Below are 15,024 nucleotides of genomic sequence, written 5' to 3' on the forward strand. Positions count from 1 at the left end.
TTAACCTTTATTCTGTATTACATTTAAGACTGTAAAATATTTCATTTAAAAACTTAAACGATAATGAATAAAATAACTGCTGTTAAGGTATCCCTAGGCATCTGTAATATTACAAACAGGAGGAAGTTATTTTGAGAATAGTGATTGCTTACTTAGACCTTGTTTTTTGAGTGAGTGACTCATGCAGTGCTCCTGTGGAGGAATTATTATCATTCTTTGGTGAATCTTTATCTCATCATGGAAAAGTAATGTTTCCGTAATCACATTACAAAATTGTTTTGTATTTTATTTTATTCTGTCTAGAACCTATGTCAGTGTTATTGTGTTTTATCTGCAGTTGGAATTTAACTTTCACCTTTTTTATTAAAACAGATAAGTGAGCTTCTTGGTTATCTTAAAAATGATTAACTTGTAATGCTTTAGATTTATCGACAATAAAATCAAATGGGAAAAGGAATATGGCAGAAAGTAATAAAAAATAAATTGCAAAAAAAGACCAACTGTTAGTGCAGACACTGTAACTAGACTCCCACCTGCAGTCTGCATTTAGTCAAACCCACATGCTTTTCCTTCTTTGGAATCCTATTTCAGTAAATGAAAGATTTAGGGGGCTTGGAGCGTTTTGCAGAACTTGAGCAATATTTTATGTGCAAGTTGCTCAGCATTATTTATGATCATGATCAATAAGTTTGGGATAGAATGGTTAGAGGATTGGTTTTTACTTCCTTCTCATTATTTGTATAAGACTTTTAAATTCCTGAATTTTCACCTAAATTTTTCTTCCATTGCTTCCCTTGTCCCAATTCTCTGTTGGAGAAGACAAGAATTAACAACGCGGAGGAGAAGATGGCCATGCATTTTATCCATGACCATTTATGACCAAGTCTTAGTTTGCTCTGTTCTCTCAACACTGAAATAAAATTGGATTTATACTAAGATACCATTCTGTAAAATAGATTTGTGAAACGCAGACTTCTGCCAGTGCTGCTTTACTTGCTCTTAGAGCACTGCATATGTTTTTGTCCAGTGAATGCCACTTACAGCTGTCATAATCAAATTAAGCGAACTAGTGACAATTAAATTGATTTCTTCCATGGGAATAGATCAAAACTTCTGTATGTCTTCATAAAGGCCATATGCTTTGAAAATGAGAAACAGATGTTGTATTTTTGTTATGTGAGTCATATGTCCAGGCCTGTATACATATGTAGCCAAAGCTTTCTTTCTATGAGAGATTTAAAAAAAACAGCAACAACAAAAACTTGTTTAATTGCTTTTAAGATCAACCCATCTGTGCATAAAAATCTATGGGTTTATTAACTTGTGGTTTTAATCTGGTATTTGGAATTCTGCTTTGTTTTAGTATGCATTCATATTGAGATGGTCTAGTTAGTCTGATACGTTTTCAATTTAAGCTACTGCCTATAACTTCTAAAATTCAAGCACAGGAGAAAAAGTTAACTTCAAGTTGAAGCTTCTGGGAAATTCTATCTCCTGGATTATCTTTTTTTTTTTTGTTAACCCCAAAGATTGGTTGCAGAAAAGCCAGAAAGTGAGGTACTTTAGAGATATTTCTCCCACTGCCGTAGCTGATGGCTGCTGTATGAGGGATTATTACTCAAGTGCTATTAAATGAATGGCCGCTTTGCACAAGAGGAAGTTGTTTAAGGGAAAGGCATTTTCTTTTTCTTTGTAAATGGGTGATTACTAGGGAATATAAAATGGCATTTTCTTCTGTTCTGGCCATTTCTTCTATTCAAGTTGAGATACGTGAACTATGCTTCCAACTACTGCATAAAGGTTCTTAAAAGCTTTTAGGAGTTTTGGACTCTTCTGTCTGCACAGCTGGTAAAGTAGTTAGTCTCTATGGCTCAGGTAGCTGGTTTTGACATTTAGTGCTTGGATCTCACATTTCAGGAATGTGAGGTCAGAGCTACTAATGATTCAAGTCTTTGCTTAAAGCTGTCTAAAAATGAGTGAATACGTAATAGTGTTAATATTTCTAATTGGGCTGATACAAGGTTGGTTTCTTTTGTGGTAAGGGAGCTTGAGGATAACTTAATTTGACAAGATGCAGCTTCTGGTGAAATACATTTTTAGGAGATCCTGACTTTTATTTTCTTTCTTAAAACCAAAAACAAATCAAAAGCAAGTTCTTTTGTTTCAGTACAGGTGATAGTGGGGTTTTAGTTGTCTGCTTTTTTGTTGTTGTTGTTTTGGGGTTTTTTTGAACTTTTTTTTCCCCAGTAAGAGTAAATAGTGATATCAAAAGAGGCTAACCAAGGAAACAGAAATGTTTGTGGTTACATCAAGTTATACTGATAAAACGTTAAGCTAGTCATCTCATTAGCCACCAGTTATCTAAAAGGTGGCTGTATGGTCTCATATATTTCTGTAAGACCCCTTATAAGCAAGAGATCATTCAGCTTGCTTCACTTAGATCCCTGTCATTGAATTGGAGGCTTCTGTTTTCCTGTAGACTTGGTACTTACTCAGTGTAATTTTCTGTTGAGGGCCTGAATTTGCTAGATAAATAAAAGCTAATGTTTTAGCTATCTCCCAATAGGAAAAAAGAAAAAAAGAAAGCAGTCTTCGATTCTTCTTTCCATTAACCATCTAAGCTTATCCAGAAGTATAAAGAAAAAGAATTCAAACCTTCTGAAGGAATTTGCTCAAATCCAAACTTAAGGAAGGGAAAAAAATTACTGGAGCTAGGGCTTACTAACGGAAGTTAGTAAATAAGTGCCTCTAACAAAAGCTAAGAGCTGTATGAATTAATAATGCCATCAGTCAAGTATGTTTTCAGTAGAGGGCCTATTCTTTTTCCTCATTAATCCCTCAGCAGATTGAAAGAATGAACAGATGACATGGAAGAAGACTGAAGCTAGGACAAAACTGTAGACTTCTGGTTCTGAATTAGAGTAGAAATAATGACCCTGAACATCATCTAAGCATGCTTTCCCAACCTAGCTCAGCATGTTTGTTTCTCACTCTGATACTACAGTTTTCCTTTTAGCTGTTACTTCTGCACTTAACTATGTCAAACTCTGCTTGAGACTAACCTTAAAGTCTGTTCAGGAGCTTTAGATAATACAGCAAACGTTTTTCCATTTATCTAGCAGTGAATGCAACATTGAGCAAAGAGATGGAATTTCTACAGCCCTTTACAGCTTACACACTCTGAGTCTTTGAAATACATATATGTATTTTTTTATATTTTTTTTATTTTTACTTTGCAGTAATTGAGTAGGGTTGGTTTCAGACAGAATGTTGAAACAGCTGGAGACGTTGCATGATGTTGTGTTTGTACATTAAGCCAGTTTCAGGAGATGGTGGATGAGTTGCCATACCTGACTGATGTGCAGTTGGTATTGATTTTAATGATACAGGAGAATTGGGAGTCTCTGGTAATAAGCACAATGGATCTCTTTTTTTCCTGTCCAGACACTTAATAGACCTGCACAATAAATTTCCTCTGATAGAAGTCTGGAAGGCAGTGTCATAAATTATCCTAGAAAAGAAATCCAAAGTGGGAGTCCACGTGAAGAGACATTCTGCCCTGCTGTTGCCTTGAGGATGGCAATCTTTGCTGTCTTTGTAGCTGTAAAGCTTAGAGATGTCTCATACTATACAAATACACAGGAGAATAACCTTAAATATGAGGAGTCTGTCTGACTTATTTAATATTGTATTTCTGTATGACCACTAATCAGGAAATGAGCTTTTGCGTATGGGCATGGGTGAATAGATTTTAAACTAGAAGAGCAGAGATTTAGATTAGATATTAGGAAATTTTTTATTCAGAGAGTGGTGAGACACTGGAACAGGTTGCCTGGAGAAGCTCTGAATGCTCCATCCCTGGAAGTATTCAATGGGGCACTAAGCAGCCTGAAACTGCTTGTTTTTTTTAAGGTCTGTTCCAACCCAAGCCATTTTATGATTCTATTTATGTGCATATATTTAAATATATAAAATGTTTATAACAATATAAATATGTATTTATATATAGATAATATGTATATAGCATTATAAAACTGAAATGACTAGAGAGATTTTCCTGATTTTAATATTTTTTTTTCATTTAACCATACCTATTTGAATTCCTTCATGTGAAAATATTAAGCATTAAAATGAAGTGTATGAAAAGCACTCTCTTAATACATATTCATAAATCCAAAGACTACATTCTACTCTCATATGATTTTCTGATAGTATGTCTGTAAACTGTTTTGATTTATTTTACATAATAAAAAGGGAAAGGATGAAGAGTTCAGTTTACTTTTACTTTCTTTACTTCTACTTTTTCCAGTCCATATGACTTCATTGAAATGATTTATTCTGTTTTATGTTGATGAGCCAAGGGTTAAAGTTACAGCTCTGCCCCAAGGAACTTGTAATTTAATTAAAACATATGAACCTACATTCTAAGATCTCAGTGGAGCTGTTGCACCTTTTTTACTATGAATTTGTGTGCAATCAGTTGAGAACCCGAGAAACAAATTAGAAAGTGTAATGATCTGATAGACAGTAAAGCTCTCCCAATAAAAATGCCTTCACTGCAGTCAACAGTCCTCGCTTCTTGTTGAAAGGTCTGTGCTGGGGTGCCACAGTTGGTGAAGTAATACTCTCAGAAGGCCCCCTAGGTTCCATGAAGTGACAGCAGCAGTATATATTTCTTCCTCAGGAATCAGTTAGGAACCAATGAAAATATAATCCTCTGTACAGACAGCACCCAGCAAACTGAGATTGCAAATAAGGTTTTTACTAGAAAAACACTACTGAAAAATAGATACTGATTATAGAAGAACTTATTTTAGGATGCTTCTCAGCTGCTTGGACTATATGTGGGGTAGGGCATCTAGCATACAGTAGAGCTGGCGTTAAGCCCCTGTCTGCTGGTAGCTCATGGATGGTTGACTTTAGTTTAAGCCTTTAAGTCCCGTTCTTTGTTCTGCAATTTTACGAGTGCCTTGTGGAAAGGCATCTGTGAGCATGACTACCTTCTAGGCATGACTACAGCGAGGTGAATGACAGTGCTGAAATGCATCACACTGTGCAAATAGTATTCAGGCATATCTATCTTAAATGCATAAATATTCATCTAATTAAAAATTTAATATACATATATACTGCTTATTGAAATTCATAGTGATATGCTAGCTTCATCAGTCTGCCAGAGTTGGAAACTGTGGCATCAAGTACTTAATGAACAGATCCACAAGTAATCTTTAGAAAAAGCCTAGAATTAAGGCCAAATCTGAGGAGCTTTGTACTTCTTATGACATTTTTCCCCCTTTGGCTTTCATATTGTAGAAGCCACATGAAAGCAGCAGGATGTCTTAAACTTCATTCTTGAATGTATTATAAAGTACTGCGGAGCAGTGCACTTGCTTCTTTCTCAGAATGAGAATGTCTAGTGTTTATTTCCCTAGAAATATGAGAGTTGGATTTGATATCTTTGCTCTATGCAGTAGATCATCGTTACTAGGAAAAGTGTTTAGTCTCTTAATAATACTACACAAATCCTTTCTTCTCAATGGAAAATTTATGAGAACCACTACAAATCTGATGGAACAGAATCAAAACAGTAGGTTCAGGGAGTATAAATCAAATAATGTCCTCCAAGTAACTATGTTTCAGACTTATTCTCAGTACTTGTTACAATCCTGAAAATAAAAGTTGTGGTGAAATGATTCCTTGTACTTCCTTGTTTTCTTTCCTCATGTTTCTGCTGACAGACAGCATTTAAAATTCTCCTAACATACTCTCTCTGCTTCACGTGTTGCAGGATTATGACTTGAGCCAGCTCCAGCAGCCTGACACTGTAGAACCAGATGCCATCAAACCTGTTGGAATCAGACGTCTTGATGAAAGGCCAATCCATGCAGAACCTCAGTATCCAGTCAGATCAGCTGCTCCTCATCCTGGGGACATTGGGGACTTCATTAATGAGGTAAAAGAGAGAAAGAGTTTCCTCCTCTGGTCTATAAGGTTTTATATTTTCTTAATTGTACTCTGTATGAGTAGCTATTAAATTTGAACGTTATAACTTTTAAAAACTTACTTAAACAATTAAAGTTGTCCTGCTAAATTGAACTAAATACATTCTTTTAAAGTGCAGACAAATTTAATTAACTCATTCAAACAGAAAGGAGAAGATATATCAATTAACTTCTGCACATTTGTATTAATTACATTCATAATACGTTATCAGTCGCAACCACAGTATCTCCAAGCAGGATTATTCTTTGGGTTCCAATTAATAAATAGAATAACAAAATTATAGTTTAGCCTAAATTCGTTTATTAATTCAGAGTAATTTAATAATAGAAATAGTTCATACTCATTTTCCTCATATATTACCCTTTGAAGCCGGATAGTAGTGGAAATTCTGTACGTTCAGTAAGGCCAGAAGAATTCCATCAAATACGATTAGTGAGCAGGGCAGCTAAATTAAATGTTATGTAAGTGCTTTTAATACTTGTCATAGAGCTTTAAAAGTCTTTGCATTATCTTTGATTCTTCAAATTAATAAAGATAAATGTAAGTAAGATTCACACTATAACGAGATTATTCACGCTTCTGAAAGTAATAACATTACAAATATTTGTTTCATTATTTTAATCACTTGTCTATGTTAAGTCGTTGATTTTTATGTAACTTAGGACAGTAGAATGCATTTCTTGTGCTCACTGATAACAGAAAAACAGATATTTATTTTAAGTTGTAAATTATGGTTTAGTAATTCAGTATACTGTAGATTAATAGAAGTAAATTATATTCTCTAATTTTCTTATATGTCTGGCAGTTACTAGCTGGGTAAGTATTGAAGGGAACAGTTTTTGCAGATACGTTTCTTGTTGTTTGTTTTAAGAAAAAAAAACAGACTAATACACTGAAGTCTCTGCTGTGTTAGCAGGGTGTGTAAAATGGAGTTTGATCGTAGTAAGATACATAGCAATACTGTGTAAAGGAAGGTAACTAGTTGTAAGCTATTCCAATTAGATGTTATTTTAAGAGTATCCTAACTTGTGGAAGACCTCTATTAGAATGAAGTGGCTTAGCAAAATGGATCTTTGCATACCTTGTACTTCTAAATGTTTCAAATACATTTGACTTTTGTAATAAAGCAGAGTCATGGAAGAACAAAATGCCCAAAAATTGTGTACATGCAAGAACTTCCTTACAGCCCCTCGTCTTCTTCCAGATGATCAGTTTCCCTTCCTATTCTCCTATGAGTGTGCCTGTACCTGGCAAGTGCTGGCAAAGAGACTATGATACTCAGTACCCTGATTTTTCTCATGTTTGCGGCAGTGTTGACACTCATATGGATCCTAAATGAGAAATGAGGGAGTGATTCTCAACAACCAGAAAAGGGACAGTTTGTCCAGTCTTACACAATTTTAAAATTACTCAGCAAACTGCTTCAGCAATGCTGTTTATCAGTATGTTGTCACTCCTGAAAAATCTGTCATAAATGGATAGAAGCAGTAGGCTCTATCTTTATTTAACCCCATGCTTATATCTTAGTACCAAGCTAGGAATCATTTTCTTTCTCACTTCTGTTGTATTAGCTCAGTACCTTCCTGCATATTTCCTTTTCCTCTTCACCTAAAAGAGAAGGGTTCTTCCAGCTAGTTTTATATTGTAAAATGATACCAATAATATAATTCAATCCAAAACAAAATTAGCATTAGATTTATATACAAAATTAAAGCATGGCAATTTTATCTGCAACCTAACTGGTAATCAGTTGCTTCCTCATATTGAAAAGAATTACATGATGTAGATTCTATGTTTCAAATGTTATATATTTAGCTTCTTTTTGTTGTAAGGTGTTTCTAATAAAAAATAAAAAAATCTAAAAAATAAAAATCTAAGGATTTTTATTTTGTTTTACTGTGGAGCATTTCACTTAACTCTCTCTGAAGTGCACAATTATTGCATAGGATTCTTTATGCTTTTTTTACCAGAACACTGAGCAAAATGAAGACTTTATTCTCCACAGTAGTTCTATCTTAATTTGTATTATGTCAAAATTTACCATGGCAAACATGATTCTAGGAAGTTTATTAGAACAAAAAAAAATCAATTGTTTGCTGTAGTAGTCACTATTACAGTTAATAATCCAAATAATCAGTGTCCTGTGCATAAACATCAAGGCTGCACAGGTTTTCAAATTTGCTTCAGATAACATCCTTTGCCACGTGTTGCAAGCAACCCCAGCAAGGTTATGATTGAACAAGTAGTTCCGTTTTCAAGTCTCTCAGTTTTATGTGGAATAAAAGAAGTAAATATCTTTGCTAAAGATGCCAGTTTTCTCTTTTAGGATGATAGTTCAGACAGAAGATATGCTAAGCTGTGAAAAAGACATAGCAAGATAAGAAATGATAAAGTTCATACTTCTTTGCGTCCATACTTGGCATGGTTAGGCAAAGAACTTTCTTCCACTACAAGTCACACCATAACTTCTCTTTTGTTCAGCCCTAACCCAGACCATGTCCCAAACTGAGTTGCTAGCTGAACAGAGAGGGGCTGCCTTTCAGTTGTCATTACCTCTGCAACAAAGTTTGCATTTACTCTGCTGGCTTGAAAACATGCAACCCTTTTTGCAGATCAGTCCTGTATTTTGGAGGACTTGGCCCTGTTCCCAGAGATGCTGATCACTGAACCTTTGGGATACTACCCCACGTATGGGAATTAATTCAGACTGTTGAATGCTCACCAGTACCTCAGACACTCAGACACAGTGCCAGTATTGTTCAAACTGGCTACCAAATTACTTCAACTTCTTGGCAAAAAAATAACCGTACATCATTTGTGTCAGATACAAATACAGAGAACTTAGCTACCACCACCTGAGAAAGCATGGGGTATTTTTTTCCTCTTGATCCAATTACAGAGGAAGAGAAGGTGAAAAAGACCTACTGGATCATCTTTTTCCTGTTTGGCAGTACTTACTTTGTTTCTTGCAGTGTATTATTTTCCAGCTGTCATCAGTTGTATTAAGTCTACCTAATTCAATGAAACATGTGTAAGTATGAGTATTTTGTAGTGTTCTAAAAACTTCTCATTGGAAAAACAAGTTAGAAGTATGATAAAGCCTTCAAGTATTTTTATGACACTTGCAAAGTTAAAATAAAACATGAACTTTGTAAAAATAAGAAGGTTCCAGAGGTGCCTTATAATCAAAATATGTTTTGCAGGCATAATCTAAATGACCTCGGGGACTTTCTTGTTTTGTCTGTTTCAGTGGATAGATGAATCTCTAATTTAAGGGAGGGGTGGGCAACTGAAAAACTTCCTTTTATTCCAGTTCAGTGTACAAACAAGTCAGGGAAATAAGTCATGTGTTATTAAGAATCCTCTGTAGACATTGTTTTCCATTTTGAGCTTTTTAAAACATAACCTACAGAATGTGGAGCATAACTAATGCTAAGAGTATTCAGGATTTGCAGGCAGTATAAATCAGACCTAAGCTCATTTTCAGTAATCATCTATGCTGTCCCTAGAAATCTTAAAGAAATTATTGTGATGGAGAGTTTGTGAATAGGAATATATTTGTAATCAATAGAGGACATAGCTTGAGGTAAATTAAATCACAAACTGAAGGTCTCATCCCATGAGAACGTGGAGGACACTTGATTCATCCTTAGTAAATGGTTATTGATACAGTACACCTCTGAGCAGAACACGGTCCCTCAGTGTTTTCTGTGTTCTCTCATCAAGTGAAAAAACAAGTTGAAACCATTTTTCATACTTCATTGTAGGGCTCCATTCTTTCATTCTCATCAAAAGTCTGAAACTGCAGGTTTTCAAGATCAGGAATCGGTAATCAAAACAACAGGAAATCCACTGTTCTGAAGTTCTTGAGCACCTCTGAGAAATACTAAGGAATCTTTTGAGGAGTGGTTGACAATACCACTCCAGCAAAAACAGTGTAAGCAGTCACTGGGAATCATTTTTGCCTTCTCAGTCATGCCAGTACAGCACTTTGTGGTACTGGAAGGAATGGCATAGTAAGCGAAAAGATGGCAATACTAAAACCAAGGGGAGTTTCATAAGCCAATTTCATTGCCAAAGCTGACATAAAGCGTCTCCAGCTTCAGATATGCTGTAGAACCCAGCAGTTCAGAGAATATGCTTAGCAGAAGGGATGTAAAAAGTCGTGCTATTTCTTAATCATCTTAATATGCCATACAAATATGGCAGAGAACTTTGTTGTCTTAAAGTTAGAAACTATGTTCGTTAAATCTAGAGTCTGAGGAATTGTTAACTGTAATAAGTCAGTATCCTGCGTTTGACTGGCTGTTCCCAGGCAGAACTGCAGGGAAATAGCACTTCTTTGCCAAACCTCCTTTGTAAATGACTTTTACACAGAAACACCTGAGATTCCTACCTCAGCACTCCTTAAGTATTCACCTTCCTTGTCACCTCTGCCCAAAAAGCGTGGGAGTACATCACCCCAAGCAGGCTTAAGTGAAGGTGCAGATACTGTAAGGACTGCTTAAGACTTAAATTTAGATTTCTGCTTCAGCAGCAGAAATAAAGAGAAAGCCTTGGAACTATTTGAAGGTTTGAAGCTGGACAAAGGAGATCTTCCAGCATGTATTTGCTGTTGCCTTTTAGGAATCTTGAATCATTTGCCCTTATTGCAGCTGTCAGGATGGAAAACTCCAAAGAGAAAGATAACAAGCATCACCAATTATTCTTATCAGATAATTCAAAATTATGCTTCTAATACTGGCTATTAATAGCGTGCTTGATGTTGTTGTACTACGCGAAACGATCGCTTTAAATCCAAAATATGTTCTTGATTGGAGGTCATTAGTTTGATAATTATGCTGGGTCTTTCCAGCATTGATTTGCAAAACTATTTTAGGTACATTTTGCACACTTCTGAATGATTTTAGATGCTAATAATCAAGTTTCTTTTATCAATACTATAGGTTTTAATTAACGAATTTGGGTACATATATATTTATAGGGAAAAAAATTCAGACGTTTCTGTTATATCACATTCTTACCATGCACTGTTTGGTTTAAAACATACATTTGTAAAAATGGCATCTTAAATAATTCAAAGGAGACACAATCAATCCTTTAAAAAAAAGAACAGAAGAAAGCGATTTTTCGAAGAAATAAATGAGCATCAAAAATTAACAGGAAAATTGGCACAAATTGCACTGGTTAAAATTAATCTAACAGTGCGAAACCTGAAGCCTTAGCTAAGGCTGCAAGAACCTTGGCAATCGCATTATTCCTCATCAATAGCTGCCAGAATAGATCCATCCTGAAAGTGGAAGATCTTGAAAAATCACTGCTAATCCTGTGGAAGAAACTACAAGGCTGAAAAATCCAAAACACAAGAAGGCTTGCATTTACTTATAACTGTAGCCTGTTATATTCAAGCTGTAAGTCTTTCCAGGCTAAGTGTGGCTCACAACAGAGTAATAGCTTTATATTCTTTAAATTTACTGTTTAGATTTGAACTTACATTAGGAAACAGAGGAAAGTCACTCCTCTGGAAGAAGTGTGGTTCTTTTTCTGCATTTCCCTCGTTCCGTTTTTGCTTTTGGTTTTAGACTGGGGTTATTCAGCTGTAGAGGGTAGAAGTTTAAAATTACTGAAGACCTAATATTTGTGTGTTTATAGCTTGAATACCTTCAAACAAGGAAGCGAAAATGGTTATATTGATGCATTTAGCTTTCGCGGCTCTTTTCGTGTGTGTTTTATGAGGAGCAGGTGGAATCTTATGGATGGTAATGGCAAAACACATGCGGCTTAAGCCAACATATTGTACCTTTATCTCACAGCAGCCTACAGAGGCACATGAATTTTGCAGAACTAACTAAATACAGCTTTTGGCACACACAGATGGACTGCAGGCCAGCAGTGTCAGTGGAGATGTTATTGGCCATGTGAGATAGCTGTTAAAGCAAATCTTTGCAAACATGCCTATTTCTCCTTCCCCATCTGTCTCTTTAACCAGTCCCATATTGCTCATGCCTCAGGTTGTGAGCTGTACAGCTCAGAAACTGTATATTTATTAGCATCATTCCAAGTTCAGTGATGTTCTCTTAAGATTTTGTTAGAACAGTGTGTGCAGTTGTTCCAAAACTTCCAGCTCTAAATGCTGGAAATGTGTCCATTCTAAAGGCAATTGAAATATGTTTTTGCTGCAGTTACAGAGACATGAACCGTGCCATTCTGGTTTATATGAACTGTAGAAGAAGAAGAATGATATTTTCTCAAGTGGTGGCTGGTAGATAACAGCAATGCAATGTTCCAGTTACGTGTTGCCTCACTGATACAGAACTTAACCTTTTTTTCTCTCTCTCATTATCACAGGGACTTAAAGCAGCCGACAATGACCCTACAGCCCCACCATATGATTCCCTCTTAGTCTTCGACTATGAAGGAAGTGGCTCCACTGCTGGATCCTTGAGCTCTCTTAATTCCTCAAGTAGTGGTGGTGAGCAAGACTATGACTACCTAAATGACTGGGGCCCACGTTTCAAGAAACTTGCTGACATGTATGGTGGAGGTGATGACTGAACTTCAAAGTGAACTTTGTTTTTGGACAAGTACAAACATTTCAACTGATATTCCCCAAAAGCATACAGAAGCTAGGCTTTAACTTTGTAGTCTACTAGCACAAGTGCTTGCTGAAGGCTTTGGCATAGGCTGCAAACCAATTTGGGCTCCGTGGAATATCAGTGATCCAATGCTGTTTGGAAAAAAATATTGAGCTCAGTTACACTTGAATTTTACAGTACAGAAGCACTGGGATTTTATGTGCCTTTTTGTACCTTTTTCAGATCGGAATTAGTTTTATGTTTAAGGCTTTAATGGTACTGATTTATGAAATGATGCATTAAAGAAACAAGATATGTTGGGGTGGGGAGGAGTAAGGTGAATCACAATATGCTTCAATATGCTTTTGTTACATCGCATTGCTTTTATTAAAATAAGGAGACTGAAAATTAAAAAAAAAAAATCCTCATGGAACAATTTTATTATGTGGAAGAGAAGACCATGAGGTGGAACAATGTACATTACTTCTAGTTTTAGATGTTAGGGGATTTTTTTCACTAAAATTCTAAAACTTATGCAGCTGGTTGCAAATAAAGGGAGTTTTCATATCACCAGTTTGTAGCAGAACTGATTTATTTTTTTTTTTCCTTATGCTAGAATGTTAGACACATTTTGGTCGCAATCCATGTACACTTTTTTTTTTTTTTTTTTTTACTTTCTAGTACTTTTTTCCCACTTCACTGTAAAAATGGTATGTGTACATAATGTTTTATTGGCATAGTCTGTGGAGAAGTGCAGAAACTTCAGAACATGTGTATGTATTATTTGGACTATGGATTCAGGTTTTTGCATGTTTATATCTTTCATTATGGATAAAGTATTTACAAAACAGGTTGCAAACAAGTGACATTGAATCAATTGTTGAACTGTAGTTAGAGTACTCAATATTTTTTTTTATTTTTATTTTTATTATTTTTTGTTTGTTTGTTTGGGGAGGGAAAAAAGTTCCTAGCACAAAAGTTTTACATAATTTGTACCAAAAAAAAGGAGGGGGGGGGGGGAGTTGGCCTAATACTGGTGGCACGAGTAAATATACAGTATGTTTTGGGAGTGGGGGGGGAAGGGGGAAGGAGCTTTCAAACTGGAGAGACTTCTGAGAACAGCTTTGCCTCTGTATTGTGTACCAGAATATGAATGATACACCTCTGACCCCAACGTTCTGAATAAAATGCTAATTTTGGATCTGGTGCTTGGTTTGGCAGTTTTTTTCCTACCTGGGTAAGCCCTAAGCGTAGTAAATAAAACATTCACAGAGCACATTTGAATTGTGTCCAGTGTGCACTTCTTGCGCATTCAGTACTGAATGGACTGAAAATCAGCTGTGTAGAGGAGAAACTTCAGCATGGATTGGGAAGCTGAGTTCTCAGGTGAAGCAGAGTGATTGTGCCATTGCTGGGAGTTCAAAACTTCCAGTTCCATGAAGGTGACTCTTTGGTTTAATGTACTTTATCTAAATGATAAATCTTTCACCATTTTTTGGCTCATTTCTAGATTGGTTTTGTGCTGATACTGCTGGTTGTGTAAACAAGTAAGTTGCAGATCCTGACCGCCGTCGGCTGCCCGAACTCTGAAGTAAAGAGAAGGCCCCTATTAACTTGGTGCACACCAGCTCACGTCCCTCGAGGAGAATGCTGACAGTCATGGAAAACAAGTCCTTTTAGCAGATTAGTCATTACCAGACACATTTCTAACCTGTTACAGTGATTTATTTGCAAACAAAGCAAGCGCAGTAGGTGCAGTAATTCTGCCTTCCATTCACTTGCAACAGTCTGTTCAGCTTTAAAGTCTACATTTACACTCATTAGGAGCCTAATTGTGAGCAGTGTGAAGTCTGTAGTCAGCAGAAACACATTTCTACAGCCTGTCGAGAGAATTGGAGCTGCGGGTGGGGACCCAGACAGAGTAGTGCAGCAGCCTTATCATTGGGAAGCCTTCGGAAGCTCTGGGTGATGCTCTTCAGCATGGTGCCAATTCAGTGCTTCCTCAGCACTCTGACTGCAATTTACTTAATGTCATTGTGTTTTCCAGAGGTGAACCCTGAAATCAGAGTCAGCATTATGTGCTGCATATGACTGTGGATTACAAAGTGAGATATCTCTTCTTCACTGAAACTTTTCACAGGCATGTCTCCTTTCTTTCTCAATCTTGATGATGCTGTGAATCCCCCTCAGGTTGAGATAGATCCTTTGTGTCTGCATACCTAACTGCTGTTTATCTTGTGAGCTAGTAACTATAGCTTGATGCTGTAACAAAGCCTTAATTTTTCAGTAATGTGTCAAAGCTATCACTGAGGTTTTTTTTAAGCTATTTTCATGTTAATTAGTAGGGTGGGGAAAAAAATAATCTGGCTATGCATAATAAAAGATGGAACTCTTGATAAAAGGCAGCATTGAAACTGCAGAAGCTTGTTAAGTAAGCAGAAGGCCT

General features: G+C 36.2%; 1 protein-coding gene across 1 annotated transcript in view; it reads left to right on the plus strand.

Moving 5' to 3' along the window:
* CDH2 (cadherin 2) overlaps positions 1-13,028 on the plus strand; it is a 112,170-nt gene extending 99,142 nt beyond the window's left edge. The window contains exons 15-16 of the mRNA XM_048938443.1: positions 5,789-5,953; positions 12,352-13,028. Coding sequence (XP_048794400.1) covers positions 5,789-5,953; positions 12,352-12,558 — 372 coding nt within the window. The 3' untranslated portion in view covers positions 12,559-13,028. The remainder of the gene's footprint in view (positions 1-5,788; positions 5,954-12,351) is intronic.
* Positions 13,029-15,024: the final 1,996 nt, after the last annotated feature.

This window comes from Lagopus muta, chromosome 3 (genome assembly GCF_023343835.1).
Source record: "Lagopus muta isolate bLagMut1 chromosome 3, bLagMut1 primary, whole genome shotgun sequence".
Classification (NCBI taxonomy): domain Eukaryota; kingdom Metazoa; phylum Chordata; class Aves; order Galliformes; family Phasianidae; genus Lagopus; species Lagopus muta.